A 23772-nucleotide genomic window follows, 5' to 3' on the forward strand; every position below is an offset into this window, starting at 1 on the left:
AGTCCCGACCGTCACTCTCAGCTTTAGCAAGCAAGCGCCTTGTGCAATAATATTTCAGTTCATACTAAAGCGCCTAAATAACACCCAAAATGGGACTGAGGTGGTCTACTTTCTGCACAGGTCCATTTAGATCAATGGAAAGATTATTAATCCATGAGATTGGATTACATAGTAAAATAGCTAATGTAACGAGTGAGATGCACGCACAAATGTAGTCAGTAATAAGGAGAAGTCCTGACTGATTCTGGTTGATTTTGAAATCAAGATTGGTTTGATAGAATTGATAAAGCAGTGTTGCACTGCTGCCCTCTAGTTTTTAATGTATTCATGGCATCCCCAAACCCAACTCTTTAAACCAAAATGGAATTTCACAATTTAGCAATCACGGTCTGGGGCGGATTTACTCATGGGCGACTGCGCAGCATCTTTCAGAGGGGGTTCACCAGCCATCTCATATCCAACCACCCACAACCCACTACTGATTTCACGGTCCTCAATATGCGTTGCATGTATTGTTGTCAAATGCAGTTGTTTATTAATTAATTGTCTGGTGCAATGCACGTGCACACTACTTCAGTCTGTTGTTCTCATACAAAAAATATTGCTTGAAAGCACTGCATGATAAAGTCTCCAGAAGTATGGTTTGCCTCTTATGTAATACATCGCAAATTAAAACTAAGGTACAAATTCAGAAATTCTCTAAAGGTATTTTAAAAAACACCTGGTGCAGTTAATAAATTTCACTGTGGCCCGCAGAAAATAGATAACTGACGCTTTCTTTGTTTTTTTAAAAGACACTTATGGAAGCGAGAGACCTTCTCATTATTGGCAATATTCTTGATAAATACATAAAACACATACTTCCAGCGACAGACAAGCAAAGTACATTTCTTAGTGCTTTCGACAACCATACAGGGTATGGTGACTTAATTACTAGCGTAAATAATAACAGACATAGAAATATGTTATATTGACATCTGAATATCATTTGAAATTATTATTTCATCTAAAGATTTGCGTCAATTTAAAATTATATTTTTCTGCAGTTTTTATAAAATATATCAAACATTTATGTAGAAATCGCATACGTGAAAGGCATTGTGGGTATGAAAATTTAAACCCACCTCTAATTTCCGGAATATGTAATAGCAGGAGAAAAGTTAATTATTCATGAGGAACCCAATTCTGGATTGGAAGATTCAGTAATATGCGTTATGAAAGCAATACATGATTGGCCAGAGAAACTATGGCCCCACCCCCCAACCCAACCCTAACGAATCAGGTAGCGCTTTACTTATGAATATTAATTACTCTTCCTCTGTCTTCGTGTGTTTCGGAAATCCGCCTACCGGCCTCCTCTTAAAATGGAGTTGAACCTATCTGAAATTTTAGGTGTTAATTGCAATGATGGGGGGAAAATTATTTAGAAACAAACAATATGAGACGTTTCGCTGCGATTAAACGCATCAGTCCGTATGAATATGATTCTCAGTTGTTCAAGCAGGTTGTGGAACAGCAAATAGATAGTAGCGAATTACGACAAACATCATTTTCTTTCAGTTAAAAAATAAATAAAAAAAATCGATCTGCACATCTACTATGACCAAAGTCCATTTATTTTCGCAGGCGTTTCGTGTTCAGCCAATGACCGATATCGGGGGAGGAGTTTCCAAGCCATCTTTATATAAGCGCTAACGTGCTATATTTCGCTCCTGTCTTTTCATCTGGAGGTCAGACTGAGTCTTAAATACTTTAATTTCGAGTGAAAGAAAGACCTCTGCAATCATGTCTGGCAGGAAGTTTTTCGTTGGTGGAAACTGGAAAATGAACGGCGACAAAAAAAGCATCGAAGAGCTCGCCAGTACATTGAATAACGCCAAACTCAACCCAGAAACCGGTGCGTATTTCATCCCGTTTCCAATGCAAATTTCCTCTTCACTTGGTACAATCACATGCCGCTGCAAATCCAGGCCATTTGTAGTTGTGCAACCCACTGCACTGACCCTGAGATGACATTAGCTTTCACGCAGGACTCTTGACAGCTGCATCGCTGTAATAGGGACGATAATACCGCTCTCGTTTACAGCTCATCAAACATACTGCTCGTTGTTATCCGGTAGTAGTTATATAATCACTTAAAATAGAAGCATTATTCCTGACATTTAAACCGGTGTGTATTAAAAATGCATATAAAGTGGCCCCTGTTATCAAAATGGTTTGGGAGAAATGACTGGATTTGATTAAACGTCATGTTTTGTGAATGAATGAAAGCCAGATGCTCCTCGTGTGCTGTTGTTGAAGGGTTAAAGCTTCAAATGGGTGTGTGATTTCCAGCACGTACTAGCCACAGTGTGTGTGTTCAACTTCAATGCCTGTCAAATGACAGGATGAATGAGACGCTCGGTTTATCCTCAGCGCGGGAGAACAAATATATGGAATTCGCCTTAGTATTATTTAATAATCTTAAATTGTAACATTGAAGAAGAACGAGAGGTGTTACAGTAACGCATTGATTGAAATAACGTTCTGCGCTCCGTTTTCGCTATTTCTAGTGACGAAAACCCGCATCACTGTCTAAGCTTTCACAAAGGTTCAAATGATAGATCGACCTTGTCTGTTTGATTTCAAAAGCAGAAATGTGGACTTTGAATTGTAAAGTCCAAATGTTATTTGCTTGTGCGCCGCCTCTGTCATTCATAGTTCATTCATGGGCTGAAACCCGGAAATCTTCTTTCAAGATCATGTAACCTCTGTTGTATGCAGTCATACGAGAAATCTTTTCTCTTGCAAACTTTAACCTTTTCTCAAGAGGGACCAAGCGCCAAAGATTAGTGACGCCAGAGTGGCAGTCAGTGTTTAATTTAGTCTGACCCAAGATACATTTACAGTATAGATGCCACCTCCAACGGTGATACGGCTCAGCCTTTAAAAAGTAAAAAAAAATATATAAAATTCATTAATCCACACAGAATAGTATTAGAAAATGGAGCTTTCTAAGTGGTGAAATAAACAAATCTGCTGTTTGTGTGTTCATTTTAGTCACATTTAGGCAATATAAAATTGCCATGCCTTGTTTGTCTTTTACCCTGTAGAAACACTGCAATAATTAAGTGGTTAAACACTATTGTTTGTTTTGCAGAGGTTGTGTGCGGTGCCCCATCCATCTATCTCGACTTTGCCAGGTCCAAGCTGGATGCTAAGATTGATGTGGCTGCACAGAACTGCTACAAGGTTGCAAAAGGTGCTTTCACTGGAGAGATCAGGTACACGACTGGCACGTCAGCCAAAACAATGACATAACATGGTGGCTCAGTGGGTAGCACTGTTGCCTCACAGCAAAGAGGTCCTAGGTTTGAGACCCAGCTGAACTGGACCTTTCTCTGTGGAGTTTGCATATTCTCCCTGTGTTCATGTGGGTTTGCTCTGGTTTTAAGCCAACTGGAGACTCTAAATTGCCTGTAGGTGAGAGTGTTAATGTTTATGTCAGTGTGTGTTACCTTGTGATGGACTGGCCACCTGTCCAGGGTGTTTCCCTGCCTTCGGCCTGAGACAGCTGGGATAGGCTCCAGCACTACCAAGCGGCTATAAAAGATGGATAGATTGTTAAAAGGACCAAAACATTCCTGAAGAGAATCACAGCCTTTGCAGGAACTGCAAAATAAAACTGTTTAAGCAAAATAAATCCAAGGTCATTTAAAACACATTCCATAAACTAGAACTGTTGTGTACTAAAAGCAACACCCACTCCCCTTCTTAAAAATGGAGGCCGGGGTCCTTGGCACTCAAACAGTGCTAACAAACAACATTGTTTCACATGTGCACCAAACACAATCCATCCATCTTGTCTTCTCTGCTCTAGTGGCGGCTGGTTTAAATACACAATTTTCTCACCTTTACCAATTGGAACATACACTATATTGCCAAAAGTATTCGCTCATCTGCCTTTAGACGCATATGAACTTAAGTGACATCCCATTCTTAATCCATAGGGTTTAATATGACGTCGGCCCACCCTTTGCAGCTATAACAGCTTCAACTCTTCTGAGAAGGCTTTCCACAAGGTTTAGGAGTGTGTTTATGGGAATTTTTGACCATTCTTCCAGAAGCGCATTTGTGAGGTCAGACACTGATGTTGGACGAGAAGGCCTGGCTCGCAGTCTTCGCTCTAATTCATCCCAAAGGTGCTCTATCGGGTTGAGGTCAGGACTCTGTGCAGGCCAGTCAAGTTCTTCCACACCAAACTCGCTCATCCATGTCTTTATGGACCTTGCTTTGTGCACTGGTGCGCAGTCATGTTGGAACAGGAAGGGGCCATCCCCAAACTGTTCCCACAAAGTTGGGAGCATGGAATTGTCCAAAATCACTTGGTATGCTGAAGCATTCAGAGTTACTTTCACTGGAACTAAGGGGCCAAGCCCAGGTCCTGAAAAACAACCCCACACCATAATCCCCCCTCCACCAAACTTCACAGTTGGCACAATGCAGTCAGACAAGTACCGTTCTCCTGGCAACCGCCAAACCCAGACTCGTCCATCAGATTGCCAGATGGAGAAGCATGATTCGTCACTCCATAGAACGCGTCTCCACTGCTCTAGAGTCCAGTGGCGGCGTGCTTTACACCACTGCATCCGACGCTTTGCATTGCACTTGGTGATGTATGGCTTGAATGCAGCTGCTCGGCCATGGAAACCCATTCCATGAAGCTCTCTACGCACTGTTCTTGAGCTAATCTGAATGCCACATGAACTTTGGAGGTCTGTAGCGATTGACTCTGCAGAAAGTTGGCGACCTTTGCGCACTATGCGCCTCAGCATCCGCTGACCCCGCTCTGTCATTTTACGTGGCCTACCACTTCGTGGCTGAGTTGCTGTCATTCCCAAACGCTTCCACTTTGTTATAATACCACTGACAGTTGACTGTGGAATATTTAGTAGCGAGGAAATTTCACGACTGGACTTGTTGCACAGGTGGCATCCTATCACAGTACCATGCTGGAATTCACTGAGCTCCTGAGAGCGGCCCATTCTTTCACAAATGTTTGTAGAAGCAGTCTGCATGCCTAGGTGCTTCATTTTATACACCCGTGGCCATGGAAGTGATTGGAACACCTGAATTCAATTATTTGGATGGGTGAACGAATACGTTTGGCAATACAGTGTACCATTTTGTTAAACAGAAAAGTAACCCTCACCCTCACATTCTTAAACCAAATTATGTTGAAACTAAATAAGAAGTAGAGATTAATGAGAGTTAAAACAACACCAATAAATACAATAAATAGGATGGATAAAACATTTGCACAACCCCAATAAATACTGAAAAAATGGTGAGGGAAAACAATAAATAAGTCCTTGGACACATTAAAGTCCTGTGATGGAAACCAATTCACAGGCTCTCCATCATAAACATTTGGTAAATGAAATGACTAGTGATTGTAATGACATTCACCAGTAATAAAAAAATGCATTGCGCTATATAGAATTTTTATAATTATTAATATTTTTCTTGTTCTATAATTTTTTTGTCTATATTTTCTTTCTATCACTATCCACTAATCTGTCTCTTTCTTTCAGCCCTGCGATGATTAAGGACTGTGGAGTAAAATGGGTGATCCTGGGACACTCTGAGAGACGCCATGTGTTTGGAGAGAGTGATGAGGTAACTCACTTCGCATTACTTGTGCGTTTTAGAATGTCAAATTTTCTTTGTAAAATAATTTAGCAGCTGATGTGGAGCAGTGAATATAGTACTTCATGTGCTTCTGATAGTCCATGAGCAATATCTTTTGACATATTTCATAAGTTGGCATTGGATTAAATTCATTTGATGGTAATTGTGTAAATGCACCATTCATTTTGAGGGCATTTTATGACACAAAACTATTTTACTGCCCTCCGGTGTCTCGATTAATTTATGGCAGCTGTACTGCTCAACATGCCAAGTGGTTATTGTACAAAATAGCTGCTTTAACTTTCTAGGTAATACAAAAATTATTGTCAGACACTCAGACATTACCTCTGGTATTACTAAAAGAGTTATTAAAATTCTTCCCGCTAATGCATTTCAAATGGACTTTCTGGCATTTGGCCATCTCTTATCCTGCTCCTGTAATATAACTTGCTTATATTGTAGTTAAATGTATCTCTTTAATCACCATATTAATTTATATGACAGAATTACCAAAGTGATGTTGTTCTTTTATGTTAAAGGAACAGTTTACCCAAAAATGCAAATTCTCTCATCATTTACTCACCCTTATGCCTTCCCAGATGTGTATGACTTTCTTTCATCTGCTGAACACAAATTAAGATTTTTAGAAGAATTTCTCAACTCTTTTGGTCCATACAATGCAAGTGAATGGGTGCCAAAATTTTGAAGTTTAAAAAACATAAAAGTAATCCATAAGACTTCAATGGTTAAATCAGTGTCTTCTGAAGTGATATGACAGGTGTTGGTGAGAAACAGATTACTTTCACATTCTTCTTCTTGTGTTTTTGGTGATTCACATTCTTCATGCATATTCCCCCTACTGGACAGGGAGAAGAATTTCTAGCAACAACCAACAAAAAGAATAACTTAAATATTGATCTATTTCTCACCCACACCTTTCATATCACTTCTGAAGATACGGATTTAGCCTCTGGAGTGGTATGGATTACTTTTATTATGCCTTTATGTGCTTTTTGGAGCGTCAAAATTCTGGCACCCATTCACTTGCATTGTATGGACCTACAGAGCTGAAATATTCTTCCAAAAATCATAATTTGTGTTCTGCAGAAGTCATACACATCTGGGATGGCATGAGGGTGATTAAATGATGAGAGAACTTTCAATTTGGGATAACTATCCCTTTAATAATTGTTTTTAAAAAGTATTGTTGGTGTGCAAATTTGAATACACCCTCTCATTAAATATGTAAGGTCTATGATCAAGAATTTTTAAGAAATTAAATGAAAAGAAATAAAACAAGGAGTGAAACAGTTATGTTGATAAACTCATCACAGATGTTATGTGTACATTCAGTTCCTATGAATATGATTACCACACAGCCATAACTATAACAAATTAACATGTTTTAGATGTATAAATGTGTCTAACAGTCAGTGGCTGGCTCACAAAAGATGGTGGATGTTCATTCACTGCCATTAACACATCATTAATCATTTAATCATATGCACTCTCTGATCATCCTCCCCGGATTTGTTTTTCCTGAAAGCTGATTGGCCAGAAGGTCGCTCATGCTCTTGAGAATGGTTTGAGTGTGATCGCCTGCATTGGTGAGAAGCTGGATGAGAGGGAGGCAGGGATCACTGAGAAAGTTGTTTTTGCCCAGACCAAGGTCATCGCAGGTATCTTTCATTAAGATATAATGCATTATAAGAAGTTGGCTGTAAAAGATTTTGACTGATGAAAAGTCTGCATCCTCTCGTTCAGATAACGTGAAAGACTGGAGTAAAGTGGTCCTCGCTTACGAGCCTGTCTGGGCCATCGGCACTGGCAAAACCGCATCGCCCCAACAGGTACATCTTTTAGCACATGAGGAGTCATTTGGATTTGTTTGGAGGTTGGAGGTTCACTGATAATGTTCACTGTCTCTCTGCTGTTCTTCTTGTAGGCTCAGGAAGTGCATGACAAGCTCAGGCAGTGGTTGAAGGCCAATGTCTCAGAGGCTGTTGCAAACTCTGTGAGGATCATCTATGGAGGTGAGGGTTTCTCCTTGCTTCTTATTCAGTGCCAGTCCACTGAAGATAGTAGAGCTTTATATAGTTGGACTGCACTATGAATAATCCATACACAACAAAATCCAAAAAAAAAAAAACAGATAATATGTATGTAGATGCACCATGTGCTATTGGGATAAAAAAATGTTCCAAATAAATCTTTATAACCCATAAGGAAAGGTTTCCAGACAGTTTATTGTGTTATTATTTTTAGTAAATCGGTAGTGTTTAAGTATACATCAATCACTGTTTATCATTTTAGTAAGAGTAGAGTTACAGTCCTGTTAGTGGTTACAATCCTTTTTTTTTATTACAACCATGATGGGTTTCCTTTTAAAGGAAACCTGTTAAACAAACACTAAAAGAGCAAGTTTCTAACAAGCTTTTATGCAATGAACTTGTCCCATCATTTGTAGTGGGTACAACACTCGTGGTGACTCAGTAACTATGTAAATTTGATCACACCCTCAAATTCTGTCACCTACCACCCACTAGTCATACAAGAGCTTTTCACACTGCGTGTAACCCTGAGGTATCTTCATTCTAAACCCCACTTTTAACCCCCAGTAAAGCAACAATTCACACTTGTAATTATGAAAGGAGGTTAGCACTGCGTTTTGCCCGGGCTCATAAAACCCTGCTCCGGAGCAGGGTTAGCTCTGCATTTGCGGGGTTAACCCTGTATTGCGGTGCTAAAGGTATACATATAAAGCCTCAGTACTTATCTCATTAAATATTCATGTGCTTTATACCGTCACTGAAACTTTAACACGCTGTTCATGTTCTGCATCTGAGTGAAACCTGTAAAGTGTTGAACAGTGGTGGCAAATGCGATAACTACCATGATGACCAGATAGTATTCTGTGTTTTTTGTGGCATATTTCAGAAGACAGAAGACAAACAGAGCTGAATTGCTTTAAAGTGCTGATCACCATCATTTGCATTATATGGACCTACAGAACTGAAATATTCCAAAAAGCTTCATTTGTGTTCTGCTAAAGGAAGTCAAGCACAACAGATATTAATTAGAGTAAATCATAAGAACTTCCATTTTTAGGCTAAAATCTTTTTTTTTCCTGACTGTTTAAGGAGCTTCCATTTATAGAAAGTTTACTAGACAAATACAAAAAGAGTATATTTTCAACCAACAAGTGTTCAGTGCCCATGTCACCATCATTTTCAATGGGCACCTCAGTCATGGTGACAAAGGTGCAAGTTATATACAAGTAGTAACATTTGAACCAATTGTAGTTAGACCTGAGAGAGGTATTATGGGTATGCAAATTTGGGCACACCCACCAGTGCTGTTACCGCCTACAAAATGCACACTAAAGCCCAAAGTATACTTCGGTCAGATGCGAACGCTGAGCGAATTCCGTCATCAACAGAATGCTCGAGCACTGAACACACGCAGCCAGATTTTTTCTAACCACATGTCTCTGAATGCTCAGTATGCCAATGCGCCAGGTATAATTTGCACTAATTAGTGGGTTCACAAGGTGGCAACACTCACCATTGAGCCGTTGCTTTCATGAAGAAACAGTAGATGTAATCGCCAATGAACAACATAAGACAAAAGCAAAAGAATAAATAATAATAATATTGGTTGTGCACATCAAAAGTCTGAAGGATTTGAAAGAGATGTTCTCCTAAAGAGAAATAGTTCAGTATCTCATATCAACTGTAGCGTGCATGCACCAACCACCTGTGTATGTGCACAGACAAATAAAGTATACTTTGAAAGGGTGAGTGTTTGACTGCTCATAGCTGCTCAGCATCAAAACCAAAGTATACTTTGGGCTTAAGAATGTGCTTGATTCTGTAATTAAATAATGATAGGGGTTATGTGTGTAAGCTGGACTGTGCTATGCATCGTAACACATACACATACCAACATGAAGCTAGTGTAATTTATTACTGTAACCACTGGTGAGGCAGTGGTCACATGTGGTTTCTTGGGTGGTAAGTTTTTGTAGTTTACACTTGTCTATATTATACTATTATATATGTTCCAGACAGTTCAGTGTGTTTAAGTAGAAATACTTTTCTTCTAGTTGTATGATCAAATGGTTTAACATTAAGTTTCCAGCATAATCAGTAGTTCTAATATGGTATTTAAAAAGTATGATTTTTTTTTTTTTTTTTTTGAAAAAGGATGTTTTCTGTTTTGTAGTGCAATGACGTACACTAATTATTTTCAACTGGCACCTCACTCATGGTGACAGAAGTGTTGAAGTTAAATTGGGAAATTAAACGTGTGAAAGGTATTATAAATATGTACATTTGAAAATGCCCTCCAATGCGGTCACCCCATATCTACTTCCCACACTGTCTCGAGACAATAATACTAAAAAAGTACATGAAATTAGAATCAAAGTAGCACTAACTTATGCGCTTCAGTCACCATGATTGAGGTACCCATTGAAAATGATGAGAGAGGTTCATTTATCAAAGTCCTGTTTGGAACTTTACTCTTTTGGTATTTGTTCAGAAGATTTTCTGTAATAGAAATGCTTTTTAGAAATATTGTGTGGGACTGAATTTTGTGGGTGTAGTTTAAACTCAAAGAAAAATCTTTGTTTTATTATTGTTGTACTGGAAGTTGGTAATATATTAAACTCTGGCTGTAATTGTATCTGGGGTTTTGTTTTTTTTTGGAAAACTATAAAGGTGTTTTTCTTTACAGGGAATCTACTGGATAATTACCAAGAGAAAAAATTCAATTAAGTGTTTGTGCAATGAAGTCTTATCACTTGCAATAATTGCCCTCTATCTTCTACCCATACAGTCTCTGGACTGGACAAGAATGTTTAAAGGGATAGTTCGTCCAAAAATACTAATTCTCTCATTATTTACTCACCCTCATGCCAACTCTGTTGTATTCTGCAGAAGAAAGTCATACACCACTAAGATTTTGTGAAGAATATCTCAGCACTTTGGGCTTTAGTGTGCATTTGGTAGAAGGTGACAGTACTGATGGGCAAACCCATAATGCCTTTCTCATGTCTAACTTCAATTGGTGAAATGTTACTACCAGTATATAACTTGCGCCTCAGTCACCGTGAGTGAGGTACCCATTGAAAATGATGGAGACAAGGTCACTGGTTAATATTTTCTTAAAAATATACTCTTTTAGTGTTAATAGGTTTTCTTAAAATGGAATCTTCTTATATTGACATAAAGATATTAAAGAGTTTTCTTTATCAAAAATTATAGTTTTTTTTTCATCCTCATGCCATCCCATATGTGGATGACTCGTTTCAGTGGAGCACAAAGATTTTTAGAAAAATGTCTCGGCTCTGTAGTTCCACCCAGTGGAAGTGGATGGTGATTAGCATTTTAAAGCACAGACAGTCATAGTAAAAGTAATCTGTATGACTCCAGTGGTTAAATTAATGTCTTCTAAAGTGATACGATTGCTTTGGGTGAGAAACAGATCAATATTTAACTCCTCTTCACTATAATTGTTTACTTCCGGTTGCTCTTCAATATTTGATGAAAAGATCACTTGGTGAAAACTTAACCGTTCTTATGGGAGAATACCATGACTTCTCTTCAACTAAGCTAGATATACTGTTTATGTTTTCCATTTTCCACTCTTTCTCAGGGTCTGTCACTGGAGGAACCTGCAAGGAGCTTGCCTCTCAGAAAGATGTGGATGGCTTCCTGGTGGGCGGTGCTTCCCTGAAACCAGAGTTTATCGACATTATTAATGCAAAAGCATAATTAGCTCAAGCCATCATCTATCTAAACCCTAGGGCTTAGGTCTGGTCCCAAACCCTTTTCTTCTTTCGAAAGTGTCATTTTGTTGCTTTTGTTTCATTTTCATTGTCATTTTTTGTATTGTTATTATAAAGGGACAGATTGACATGTAAAAAGCAATTAAGGGATCTGTTCCTCTGAAATATGGTAACGTGCTACTGAGTGTATTACTAATCCCTCACACTCACGCACTGGACTACAGAACTGTAAAAAGAACCAGCTTAGGGCCAATGCCTTTACTTGAAAAATGTTTACCAACAATCATGTGTACACGGTGTCAAAAATAGTCAATCAACCTGTGTCTTTTAAGTGGAAATGCTTACCATGAATGTGGTTGTCCTTATGCTTTCCTGTTCTTTGAAGATTTTGTGCATTCTCTTAGTGGCCTATGCCCTGAAAGAAATACTCATGGTATGTAATGGCTAATTATATTATGTTTAAAAGACAAGGTAGAACTACTATAATAAATGTTTCATGAGTTTAGATCTAATTTTGCTGTCTTGTCTCAAGTGATTTTCTACAATGGACATTCTGTATAATTTACTTTGAATACACACATACCATCTAGCATCACTTATATTAGAATCTCGAGGAAAATCCTTCACCTCAAGTACATAGCAATTGTTTCTTTAACATTTTTCAAACATCACATTTAACCAGCTATCTTGGATTTTTGAAATGCCAAGTCCCCTTTGTGTTCTAATTTCCCATCTGTTGCACTATTTTATTTTTGCAATAATTTAAAAGCTTTATTTCAAAGAAAATTACTAGTCAAATACATAAAGACTATGCAATGACATTCTCTCATCACTTTCATTGGGTACCACACTCATGGTGACTCACAGTAACATTTAAATAAACTGAAGTGAAACACATAAAAAGCATTATGGGTATTTAAAATAAAACATACCCTCCAATGCTTTCAACCCCTGTCTCCCACCCATACAGTCTCTGGACAAGAATGTGGGGTTGATCTATTGTAGTTCAAGCAGAGAAGTGAAAGTGCATTACACTCCTTTGCAAACACTGTTTTCACATTTTGAGTACAATAACATAGATGTAAAACTTAAAACAGTGGTTATCTACAATTTACAGAATGTGCTGTTCGTGTTGCACAGTGATGATATTATTGTCCAGTTGGTTGTCCTGTTCCACTGGTTACCTTTTTGATTCTCCTAATAGGTATGGGAGTTTGTCTTTGTACATTCAAGTCTTTTTGGTGGGTTGTGAAGTGGGGAAAGAATTTGTCTGTAATTTGTGTATAATTAGTGCATTATGTTTAAAAGTGCAGTTCTGATTTGTCTGTGTCGGCCTGTCTCTAAGGCAAGCTTATGTTCACAGAGTCTGCACATGTATGGCGTGTGAAACGGTTCATAAATAAGACTAATGACTTGCCGAGGGAAGCCACTCAGCTATTGAGTCACTCACTGATAGAACGGCACTGACTACTGAGAAGCCGGTGGTGCATCTGGATAGGCTACTCACTCTCTTCACGCAGCCGGTGACCCACACACCTAACGCAGCCGGTGACTCACTCTCCTCACACAGCCGGCGAATCACTCTCCTCACTCAGCGGAGGACTCACTCTCCTCACCCAGCGGAGGACTCACTCTCCTCACCCAGCGGAGGACTCACTCTCCTCACCCAGCGGAGGACTCACTCTTCTCACTCAGTGGAGGACTCACTCTCCTCACCCAGTGGAGGACTCACTCTCCTCACTCAGTGGAGGACTCACTCTCCTCACCCAGCGGAGGACTCACTCTCCTCACCCAGCGGAGGACTCACTCTCCTCACTCAGTGGAGGACTCACTCTCCTCACCCAGTGGAGGACTCACTCTCACTCAGTGGAGGACTCACTCTCCTCACCCAGCGGAGGACTCACTCTCCTCACCCAGCGGAGGACTCACTCCTCACTCAGTGGAGGACTCACTCTCCTCACCCAGTGGAGGACTCACTCTCCTCACCCAGCGGAGGACTCACTCTTCTCACCCAGCGGAGGACTCACTCTCCTCACTCAGTGGAGGACTCACTCTCCTCACCCAGTGGAGGACTCACTCTCCTCACTCAGTGGAGGACTCACTCTCCTCACCAGGCGTCGGACGTCGTATATCATGTTTTTGATAAAAAATTTTTTAATAAAGCTCTGATACAGCGTTTCAATGAAAAATGTGGTTGTTGTTTTTTTGGTGGTCAATGTAACATAATTTAAGAAAAGGGGAGGGGATATAATTAGTGGATATTAGGTTTTCTATTAGCCAATTTCTGCTTATGAATGTAATATTTCCCATAAATCATAATGATATTATGATTGTATTATTATGGTTAGCGTTTGAACCGACAGGTGAACGAGAAGTGAGGTCACACAACTGGCAACTGCGCTTCCAGACAAGCAATTTTTAAGTCTTTGCAGTGTTGCAGTGCGTGGTTATGATGCGTTTCGCACGCCATATACATGGTCAGGACTTTTCTTAGTTTAGGTTCGGTAACTGTGCTCAGCAGGGACGTGCACAGACATTTTGGGGGGCAGGTTCTCAAGTGGAAAAAAAGGGCACTTCTCATAATTATTTATTTAAAAAAAAATTTTTTTTAAACAAAACGTTAAATATATTAACACATCTAACACGACTTCCTTACCAATTTATTTTAATTCCCTCACACTCACGCAATTGTTTCATACTCAACAGATTTCTACAAAATAATCAGTTCACACAGAGACCATGGTCTTCTTTAATATTCACTAGGTTTATCACAAGAGCAGACAACAGCAAAAGAAACTATGACACAATGTGCATGTTTTCTATGCTACTAGTTTCAAGTATATATTTAGAATAAATGACTGCACCAAGGAGAGGGTCATAATTTCACTAATAATTTGTTTATTTTGCACAAGGCAATAAATTGTTTTAATTCTTTTGGTGTTATTGGACCACTGTATCATGTAAAGATCTATCAGCATAAAACAAACTAATAGAATGGATAGTTATTAGATGAGGAGCCTACGGTCAATATTATGAAGTTACTGTTTAAGGACACTTTTTTCATGCAGTGGTCAATTTTAAGATTTTGGTCTATTTTACTTCCATGTCTTCTTTTACTCTAATGGAAAGAAAACTTCCAAAATACACATTTAGATGGTGTTTGTTTTAAGCCTACTACCCTCCGTCTGTTTGCATCTGTAGATTTCTTCTAAATTAACCAAAACAAGCTAATCTGCATATTTAAACATAACATTTCAGGGGAAGACTCTTGATGTAAGTCATTAACTGGGGAAGTTCTGTGGTGATAAGCTTTAATTATTTTGTTTATTCTATTCGCCTGCAGTGCCTTGTCAAATGTATGCCATTTAGCAACATTTTAATTAGTTAACGCCTAATTTGCATATCAATGTGGTGATTGTGATGACATTATTAGACACAAATTTTACTGTATTCACCTGTAGTGTCTCCATTAAGTACAGTACATTAGCCTGTATGGCCATTATATATTGTCTTAGCTAAACTTTAGCTAACTTATTACATTAGCTAGTAGCTCATGAGTCATGCATGTTAGCAAGACACAAGTTAACTATGTTTGTCTTTTGGCTTTGACTAATTAGCTGTAAAGTCGAGGCACTGGTAGCTTCTTTTGTTCATCACCACTCACCTCCACACAAGCCAAGAAAAACACAACTGGGACAGGAGCTGGGAGGGGCAGCTGCCTGCCTGTCTACCTGTCTGTATGTCTGATGTGCCGATGTGTGCTGCACTGCTGCGCGTATATATATGGGGTGTCCAGACTTTTTCGGTCGGGGGCCAAATCTAATTTCAGCCCTGCGATGATTAAGGACTGTGGAGTAAAATGGGTGACTGTAATGACATTCACCAATAATCAAAAATGCATTGCGCTATATAGAATTTATATAATTTTTTTTCTTGTTCTATAATTTTTTTTTTTATCTTTTCTTTCTATCACTATCCACTAATCTGTCTCTTTCTTTCAGCCCTGCGATGATTAAGGACTGTGGAGTAAAATGGGTGATCCTGGGACACTCTGAGAGATGCCATGTGTTTGGAGAGAGTGATGAGGTAACTCACTTCGCATTACTTGTGCGTTTTAGAATGTCAAATTTTCTTTGTAAAATAATTTAGCAGCTGATGCAGAGCAGTGAATACAGTACTCCATGTGCTTCTGATAGTCCATGAGCAATATCTTTTGACATATTTCATTAGTTGGCATTGGATTAAATTCATTTGATGGAAATTGTGTAAATGCACCATTCATTTTGAGGGCATTTTATGACACGAAACTGTTGATTAATTTATGGCAGCTGTACTGCTCAACAAGCCAAGTGGTTATTGTACAAAATAGCTGCTTTAACTTTCTAGGTAATACAAAAATTATTGTCAGACACTCAGACATTACCTCTGGTATTACTAAAAGAGTTATTAAAATTCTTCCCGCTAATGCATTTCAAATGGACTTTCTGGCATTTGGCCATCTCTTATCCTGCTCCTGTAATATAACTTGCTTATATTGTAGTTAAATGTATCTCTTTAATCACCATATTAATTTATATGACAGAATTACCAAAGTGATGTTGTTCTTTTATGTTAAAGGAACAGTTTACCCAAAAATGCAAATTCTCTCATCATTTACTCACCCTTATGCCTTCCCAGATGTGTATGACTTTCTTTCATCTGCTGAACACAAATTAAGATTTTTAGAAGAATTTCTCAACTCTTTTGGTCCATACAATGCAAGTGAATGGGTGCCAAAATTTTGAAGTTTAAAAAACATAAAAGTAATCCATAAGACTTCAATGGTTAAATCAATGTCTTCTGAAGTGATATGACAGGTGTTGGTGAGAAACAGATTACTTTCACATTCTTCTTCTTGTGTTTTTGGTGATTCACATTCTTCATGCATATTCCCCCTACTGGACAGGGAGAAGAATTTCTAGCAACAACCAACAAAAAGAATAACTTAAATATTGATCTATTTCTCACCCACACCTTTCATATCACTTCTGAAGATATGGATTTAGCCTCTGGAGTGGTATGGATTACTTTTATTATGCCTTTATGTGCTTTTTGGAGTGTCAAAATTTTGGCACCCATTCACTTGCATTGTATGGACCTACAGAGCTGAAATATTCTTCCAAAAATCATAATTTGTGTTCTGCAGAAGTCATACACATCTGGGATGGCATGAGGCTGATTAAATGATGAGAGAACTTTCAATTTGGGATAACTATCCCTTTAATAATTGTTTTTAAAAAGTATTGTTGGTGTGCAAATTTGAATACACCCTCTCATTAAATATGTAAGGTCTATGATCAAGAATTTTTAAGAAATTAAATGAAAAGAAATAAAACAAGGAGTGAAACAGTTATGTTGATAAACTCATCACAGATGTTATGTGTACATTCAGTTCCTATGAATATGATTACCACACAGCCATAACTATAACAAATTAACATGTTTTAGATGTATAAATGTGTCTAACAGTCAGTGGCTGGCTCACAAAAGATGGTGGATGTTCATTCACTGCCATTAACACATCATTAATCATTTAATCATATGCACTCTCTGATCATCCTCCCTGGATTTGTTTTTCCTGAAAGTTGATTGGCCAGAAGGTCGCTCATGCTCTTGAGAACGGTTTGAGTGTGATCGCCTGCATTGGTGAGAAGCTGGGTGAGAGGGAGGCCGGGATCACTGAGAAAGTTGTTTTTGCCCAGACCAAGGTCATCGCAGGTATCTTTCATTAAGATATAATGCATTATAAGAAGTTGGCTGTAAAAGATTTTGATTGATGAAAAGTCTGCATCCTCTCGTTCAGATAACGTGAAAGACTGGAGTAAAGTGGTCCTCGCTTACGAGCCTGTCTGGGCCATCGGCACTGGCAAAACCGCATCGCCCCAACAGGTACATCTTTTAGCACATGAGGAGTCATTTGGATTTGTTTGGAGGTTGGAGGTTCACTGATAATGTTCACTGTCTCTCTGCTGTTCTTCTTGTAGGCTCAGGAAGTGCATGACAAGCTCAGGCAGTGGTTGAAGGCCAATGTCTCAGAGGCTGTTGAAAACTCTGTGAGGATCATCTATGGAGGTGAGGGTTTCTCCTTGCTTCTTATTCAGTGCCAGTCCACTGAAGATAGTAGAGCTTTATATAGTTGGACTGCACTATGAATAATCCATACACATGTTAACCTGATCCAAGTATCCTTTAGTACTTACATGCAGGTTTTTACTTGAACTGTCTTAAAAAAAAACGATACAACAGTTAATATGTATGTAGGTGCACCATGTGCTATTGGGATAAGAAATGTTCCAAAGAAAACTTTATAACCCATAAGCAAGGGTCTCCAGACAGTTCGTTGTGTGTACTGAAACATGTATTTTAGTAAATAAGCATTGTTTAAGCATATATCAACCTATATATTTCTTATTGTTTCAAGAAAGAATAAAATTACAACACTATTAATAAATATATTTTTATTATAACCAGAAAACCTGTTGATCAAACTCTAAAAGAGCAAATTTCCAAACAATCAATCACCGTTTATCATTTTAGTAAGAGTAGAGTTATAGTCCTGTTAGTGGTTATAATCCTTTTTTTTTATTATTACAACCATGATGGGTTTCCTTTTAAAGGAAACCTGTTAAACAAACACTAAAAGAACAAGTTTCTAACAAGCTTTTATGCAATGAACTTGTCCCATCATTTGTAGTGGGTACAACACTCGTGGTGACTCAGTAACTATGTAAATTTGATCACACCCTCAAATTGTCACCTACCACCCACTAGTCATACAAGAGCTTTTCACACTGCGTGTAACCCTGAGGTATCTTCATTCTAAACCCCACTTTTAACCCCCAGTAAAGCAACGATTCACACTTGTAATTATGAAAGGAGGTTAGCACTGCGTTTTGCCCGGGCTCATAAAACCCTGCTCCGGAGCAGGGTTAGCTCTGCATTTGCGGGGTTAACCCCATATTGCGGTGCCAAATGTATAAATATAAAGCCTCAGTACTTATCTCATTAAATATTCATGTGCTTCATACCATCATCGAAACTTTAACACACTGTCATGATGAAGAAACAGTATTCCATGTTTTTGCGGCATATTTCAGAAAACAAAAGACAAACAGAGCTGAATTGCTTTAAAGTACTGATCACCATCAATTGCATTATATGGACCTACAGAGCTGAGATACTCTTCTAAATGCCTTTATTTGTGTTCTGCTGAAGAGAGTTTAACACAACATTTAGAGCATGAAAGTGATAAAATCACAAGAACATTATAATTTTTGAGTGACAATTCTCCACTTTCTTTCTTTATGAATGTTTATGGAGCTTCCATTTAAAGGAAGCCTACTAGACAAATACTAAAAGAGTATATTTCATTCAATATTTTTCCAGTGACCTTGTCACCATCATTTTCAGTGGGCACCTCACTCATGGTGACAAAGGTGCAAGTTTTCTTGCACAGTGAACACAGTGAACGCAGTGCTAACCTCCTTTCATAATTACAAGTGTGAATTGTTGCTTTACTGGGGGTTAAAAGTGGGGTTTAGAATGAAGATACCTCAGGGTTACACGCAGTGTGAAAAGCTCTTGTATGACTAGTGGGTGGTAGGTGACAGAATTTGAGGGTGTGATCAAATTTACATAGTTACTGAGTCACCACGAGTGTTGTACCCACTACAAATGATGGGACAAGTTCATTGCATAAAAGCTTGTTAGAAACTTGCTCTTTTAGTGTTTGTTTAACAGGCTTCCTTTAAAAGGAAACCCATCGTGGTTGTAATAAAAAAAGATCACTATCTTCATTGGCAGGGTGGTAATTTCACTCTTCCCTAAAATGATAAATTATGTTCAGATTGATATGTACTGAAATATTACTTATTTATTAAAGTAAGTAATATAATAAACTGTTCTCAAGAGCATGAGTGATCTTCTAGCCAATCAGTTTCCAGGAAAAACAAATCTGGGTAGAGTGATCAGAGAGTGCATATGATTTATGATGTGTTAATGGCAGTGAATGAACATCCACCATCTTTTGTGAGCCAGCCACTGACTGTTAGACACATTTATACATCTAAAACATGTTAATTTGTTATAGTTATGGCTGTGTGGTAATCATATTCATAGGAACTGAATGTACACATAACATCTGTGATGAGTCTATTGATATAATGGTTTCACCCTATTTATTTCTTTTCATTAATTTTCCATTCCAGGGGCTAAATTCAGAAGTGATATGATAGGTGTGGGTCAGAAATAGACCAATATTTAAGTCATTTTTTTTGCTAGAAATTCTTCTCCCTGTCCAATAGGGGGCTGTGGTGAGCAGGAGAGAGAGCTGAGACATTCTTCTAAAAAAAATCTTAGAGCTCTGCTGAAGAAAGAGAGTTATGCATCTATGGAATGGCGTGAGAACAAAAACACAATAATTTCTCAATTCAATGAAATCCTTTCATATCTTTCTTTACAATTGTTTAAAGAACTACCTTTTAAAGAAAACCTACTAGACAAACACTAAAAGAGTTTAATCCTCACAAATGTTTAATTGGTGACCTTGTCTCCATCATTTTCAATGGGCACCTCACTCATGGCGACTGAGGCGCAAGTTATGTAACGGTAGTAACATTTCACCAATTGAAATTAGACATGAGAAAGGCATTATGAGTATGCAAATTTGGGCACGCCCACCAGTGCTGTCACCTCCTACCAAATGCACACTAAAGCCCAAAGAGCTGAGACATTCTTCTAAAAATCTTTGTTGTATTCTGCAGAAGAAAGTCATACACAACTGAGTTGGCATGAGGGTGAGTAAATGATGAGAGAGAGAATTAGAATTTTTGTCCAGTCCAGAGACCGGGTAGAAGATAGAGGGCATTGGAAGGCATGTTAAAATTTGCATTCTCAAAATGGCTTTCACAATTTTTGTTTCAATTACTTCAATACAATGTGCACTTCAGTCACCATGAGTGAGGTACCTAATGCAAGTGATAAGACTTCATTGCATAGCAACTTAATTGAATTTCTCTTTTAGTATTTGTACAGTGCTTTCTCTATAAAAAATTAAAAAATTCCTAGACGTCATTGAAGCTAGAGTATAATGTATTACCCAGATTCAGTAAAGCAGTACTAAAACGAAGGTTTCTCTATGAGTTAAAATTAACCTACAAAAATTAAATCCCATACAGTATTTATATGAAGCCTCTCTTTTACAGAAAACCATATAGGCAAAAGCCAAAAGAGTACGTTTCCAATCGGAGGTTGTAGTGATGGGTCGTTTGCGAACGAGTTGGCTCTAAGAGCTTGCATATCAGAAGAGCCGAATCTATTTATAAAAATATATTAAAAAAAAAAAGAATAATAATGAATAATAATTATTAATAATGAATAATCAAAAGATTAAAATGAATAGAATTTACGAATTCAAAGAATGAAAAAATAAAAATAATATAGGCCTAAATGCTCAAGCGCACACATTCATTCTGACTGTCTGCTCAGACTAACAGCCTCACTTGTTGTTCCTGTCAATCAGACACGCAGTGTCAACCAATGAAACAAAGATGCGTGAGGGAGGGCGGAGCCAACTTATGTTGTTCAGTCTATTTGTTTTGAATTGTTACATTTATATGCACTTTGTTTATATACATTAAAAAAGTTATACTTTAAATGCACATGTGTAATATCATCCTTTTTTACATTTATTTCAATCTGTGGGATGCTGCAGTTTTGCAAATTATGTTTCTTTGATATGGTGCTATACTCTATTATGCTGTTCAGATTGTATTCGTTTTGAACGGTTAGATTTATAGGCACTTTGTTTATATACATTAGAAAGTTATATTTTAAATACAAACCAATGCATTTTTAAAAACACTGTAGCTAACAAAGTATAATTTCGTATTCAAAATTTAGAATTATTTTAATACTCAAACTACCACAAACTATTAACTTCAAGAAACACATACAATTTTATTTAATGAGCCATTTCAGAGTCAAAAGAGCCAACTATTTATGGATAGCTGAGCTTAACGAGCTGGCTCACTGACAAAAATGTTGAATAGCAAGATTAATAAATGAACCTCTCTCATCATTTTCAATGGGTACCTCAATCATGGTGACTGAAGCGCATAAGTTGGTGCTGCTTTGATTCCAATTTCATGTACTTTTTTAGTATTATTGTCTCGAGACAGTGTGGGAAGTAGATATGGGGTGACCGCACTGGAGGGTGTTTTCAAATGTACATATTTATAATACCTTTCACACGTTTAATTTCCCAATTTAACTTCAACACTTCTGTCACCATGAGTGAGGTGCCAGTTGAAAATAATTTAACTTCAACACTTAAAACATTCTCTTTAAACATTCTCAAAGAAAGGTTTAGAACACATTTTATAACCAAAAATTGTCATTTGTTTTCATTCACATGCCATCCCATATGTGCACAACTCTTTCTTTAACAGAGCACAAAGATTTTTAGAAGAATGTTTTAGTTCTGTAGGTCCATGCAATGCAAGTGGATGGTGATTAGCATTTTAAAGCACAGACAGTCATAGTAAAAGTAATCTGTATGACTCCAGTGGTTAAATTAAGGTCTTCTAAAGGAATACGATCACTTTGGGTGAGAAACAGATCATTTAACTCCTCTTCACTATAATTGTTTACTTCCGGTCGCTCTTCAATATTTGATGAAAAGATCACTTGGTGAAAACTTAACCGTTCTTATGGGAGAATACCATGACTTCTCTTCAACTAAGCTAGATATACTGTTTATGTTTTCCATTTTCCACTCTTTCTCAGGGTCTGTCACTGGAGGAACCTGCAAGGAGCTTGCCTTTCAGAAAGATGTGGATGGCTTCCTGGTGGGCGGTGCTTCCCTGAAACCAGAGTTTATCGACATTATTAATGCAAAAGCATAATTAGCTCAAGCCATCATCTATCTAAACCCTAGGGCTTAGGTCTGGTCCCAAACCCTTTTCTTCTTTCGAAAGTGTCATTTTGTTGCTTCTGTTTCATTTTCATTGTCATTTTTTGTATTGTTATTATAAAGGGACAGATTGACATGTAAAAAGCAATTAAGGGATCTGTTCCTCTGAAATATGGTAACGTGCTACTGAGTGTATTACTAATCCCTCACACTCACGCACTGGACTACAGAACTGTAAAAAGAACCAGCTTAGGGCCAATGCCTTTACTTGAAAAATGTTTACCAACAATCATGTGTACACGGTGTCAAAAATAGTCAATCAACCTGTGTCTTTTAAGTGGAAATGCTTACCATGAATGTGGTTGTCCTTATGCTTTCCTGTTCTTTGAAGATTTTGTGCATTCTCTTAGTGGCCTATGCCCTGAAAGAAATGCTCATGGTATGTAATGGCTAATTATATTATGTTTAAAAGACAAGGTAGAACTACTGTAATAAATGTTTCATGAGTTTAGATCTAATTTTGCTGTCTTGTCTCAAGTGATTTTCTACAATGGACATTCTGTATAATTTACTTTGAATACACACATACCATCTAGCATCACTTGTATTAGATATATTAGAATCTCGAGGAAAATTCCTTCACCACAAGAACATACAAATTGTTTCTTTAACATTTTTCAAATGTCACATTTAACCAGCTAACTTGGATTTTTGAAATGCCAAGTCCCTATGTGTTCTAATTTCCCATCTGTTGCAGGGAAGTGAAAAGTGTAAAAGTCGCCCTGTCTCTAAGGCAAGCTTATGTTCACAGAGTCTGTACATGGTCAGGACTTTTCTTAGTTTATGTTCGATGACTGTGCTCAGGTATTCTCCCAATTTATATTCTCTGTTTAGGGAGAGATAGTATTCTAATTTACTTTGTTGAGCTGTTTATTTCTTCCAATGTTTTGTGTGTGTGTGTGTGTGTGTGTGTGTGTGTTTAAACACTGTGGTTTGTTCTACCTGAGTTTTTATTTTAAGTCAGTCAGACATGTTTTGGACTGAGTGAGGCCAGTTTTAAGACCAGCTTTTCTATGGGGACAGCTTTATATATATATATATAATGGCCCAAGCGGACGCTCCGCTCAAGTACCGCTCGCTCACCGGTTAAAAAGCATTCGCTCAAATCCCGCTCCGACATTAAATGTCTCTGTAGTATACTTGGTTCCAAACACGCACACAGGAGGTAGCTATAAAGTGACCCAAACAACTGCCCCTTTGCCCACATGGGCTGAGGTGCCCCTCTGGGTGAAATATAGATTATAGGCCGACATTTATTAAATTATCAAATGATTAGTAATGTACACATCTTAAATTATGT

At 37.9% G+C, this 23772-nt stretch overlaps 1 protein-coding gene and 3 non-coding genes across 5 annotated transcripts; 1 reads left to right on the forward strand and 3 right to left on the reverse strand.

Moving 5' to 3' along the window:
• Window positions 1-1407: 1407 nt before the first annotated feature.
• LOC127452728 (triosephosphate isomerase B) lies at window positions 1408-22868 on the forward strand. 2 transcript variants are annotated; one of them, XM_051718386.1, is made up of 7 exons: window positions 1408-1897; window positions 3140-3263; window positions 15463-15547; window positions 17086-17218; window positions 17304-17389; window positions 17485-17572; window positions 22286-22868. In XM_051718386.1, exons 1-7 carry the CDS (start codon window positions 1786-1788, stop codon window positions 22402-22404), a joined length of 747 nt encoding a protein of 248 aa, XP_051574346.1. In that variant the 5' UTR covers window positions 1408-1785; the 3' UTR covers window positions 22405-22868. The 2 variants fall into 2 exon arrangements, with proteins under 2 accessions (XP_051574346.1, XP_051574345.1); XM_051718385.1 differs by lacking the exons at window positions 15463-15547; window positions 17086-17218; window positions 17304-17389; window positions 17485-17572; window positions 22286-22868 and adding exons at window positions 5574-5658; window positions 7217-7349; window positions 7435-7520; window positions 7616-7703; window positions 11329-11973 and having other exon boundaries at window positions 1667-1897.
• On the reverse strand, window positions 8043-8098 carry LOC127453532 (U7 small nuclear RNA). The gene has a single exon (XR_007899425.1). It is a non-coding gene; the product is annotated as a U7 small nuclear RNA (small nuclear RNA).
• On the reverse strand, window positions 18100-18155 carry LOC127453533 (U7 small nuclear RNA). Its single transcript, XR_007899426.1, has one exon. It is a non-coding gene; the product is annotated as a U7 small nuclear RNA (small nuclear RNA).
• On the reverse strand, window positions 18816-18873 carry LOC127453531 (U7 small nuclear RNA). The gene has a single exon (XR_007899424.1). It is a non-coding gene; the product is annotated as a U7 small nuclear RNA (small nuclear RNA).
• Window positions 22869-23772: the final 904 nt, after the last annotated feature.

Source organism: Myxocyprinus asiaticus, chromosome 15 (assembly GCF_019703515.2).
Source record: "Myxocyprinus asiaticus isolate MX2 ecotype Aquarium Trade chromosome 15, UBuf_Myxa_2, whole genome shotgun sequence".
NCBI lineage: Eukaryota > Metazoa > Chordata > Actinopteri > Cypriniformes > Catostomidae > Myxocyprinus > Myxocyprinus asiaticus.

What these genes read in the sequence shown, in the direction of transcription:
- LOC127452728 (XM_051718386.1), top strand. Translation starts at nt 1,786, where the DNA reads ATGTCTGGCAGGAAGTTTTTCGTTGGTGGAAACTGGAAAATGAACGGC. An exon ending in TGTTTGGAGAGAGTGATGAG is followed by an intron (nt 15,548 to 17,085) that starts GTAACTCACTTC and finishes TTTTCCTGAAAG; the next exon opens with TTGATTGGCCAGAAGGTCGC. An exon ending in AAACCGCATCGCCCCAACAG is followed by an intron (nt 17,390 to 17,484) that starts GTACATCTTTTA and finishes TTCTTCTTGTAG; the next exon opens with GCTCAGGAAGTGCATGACAA.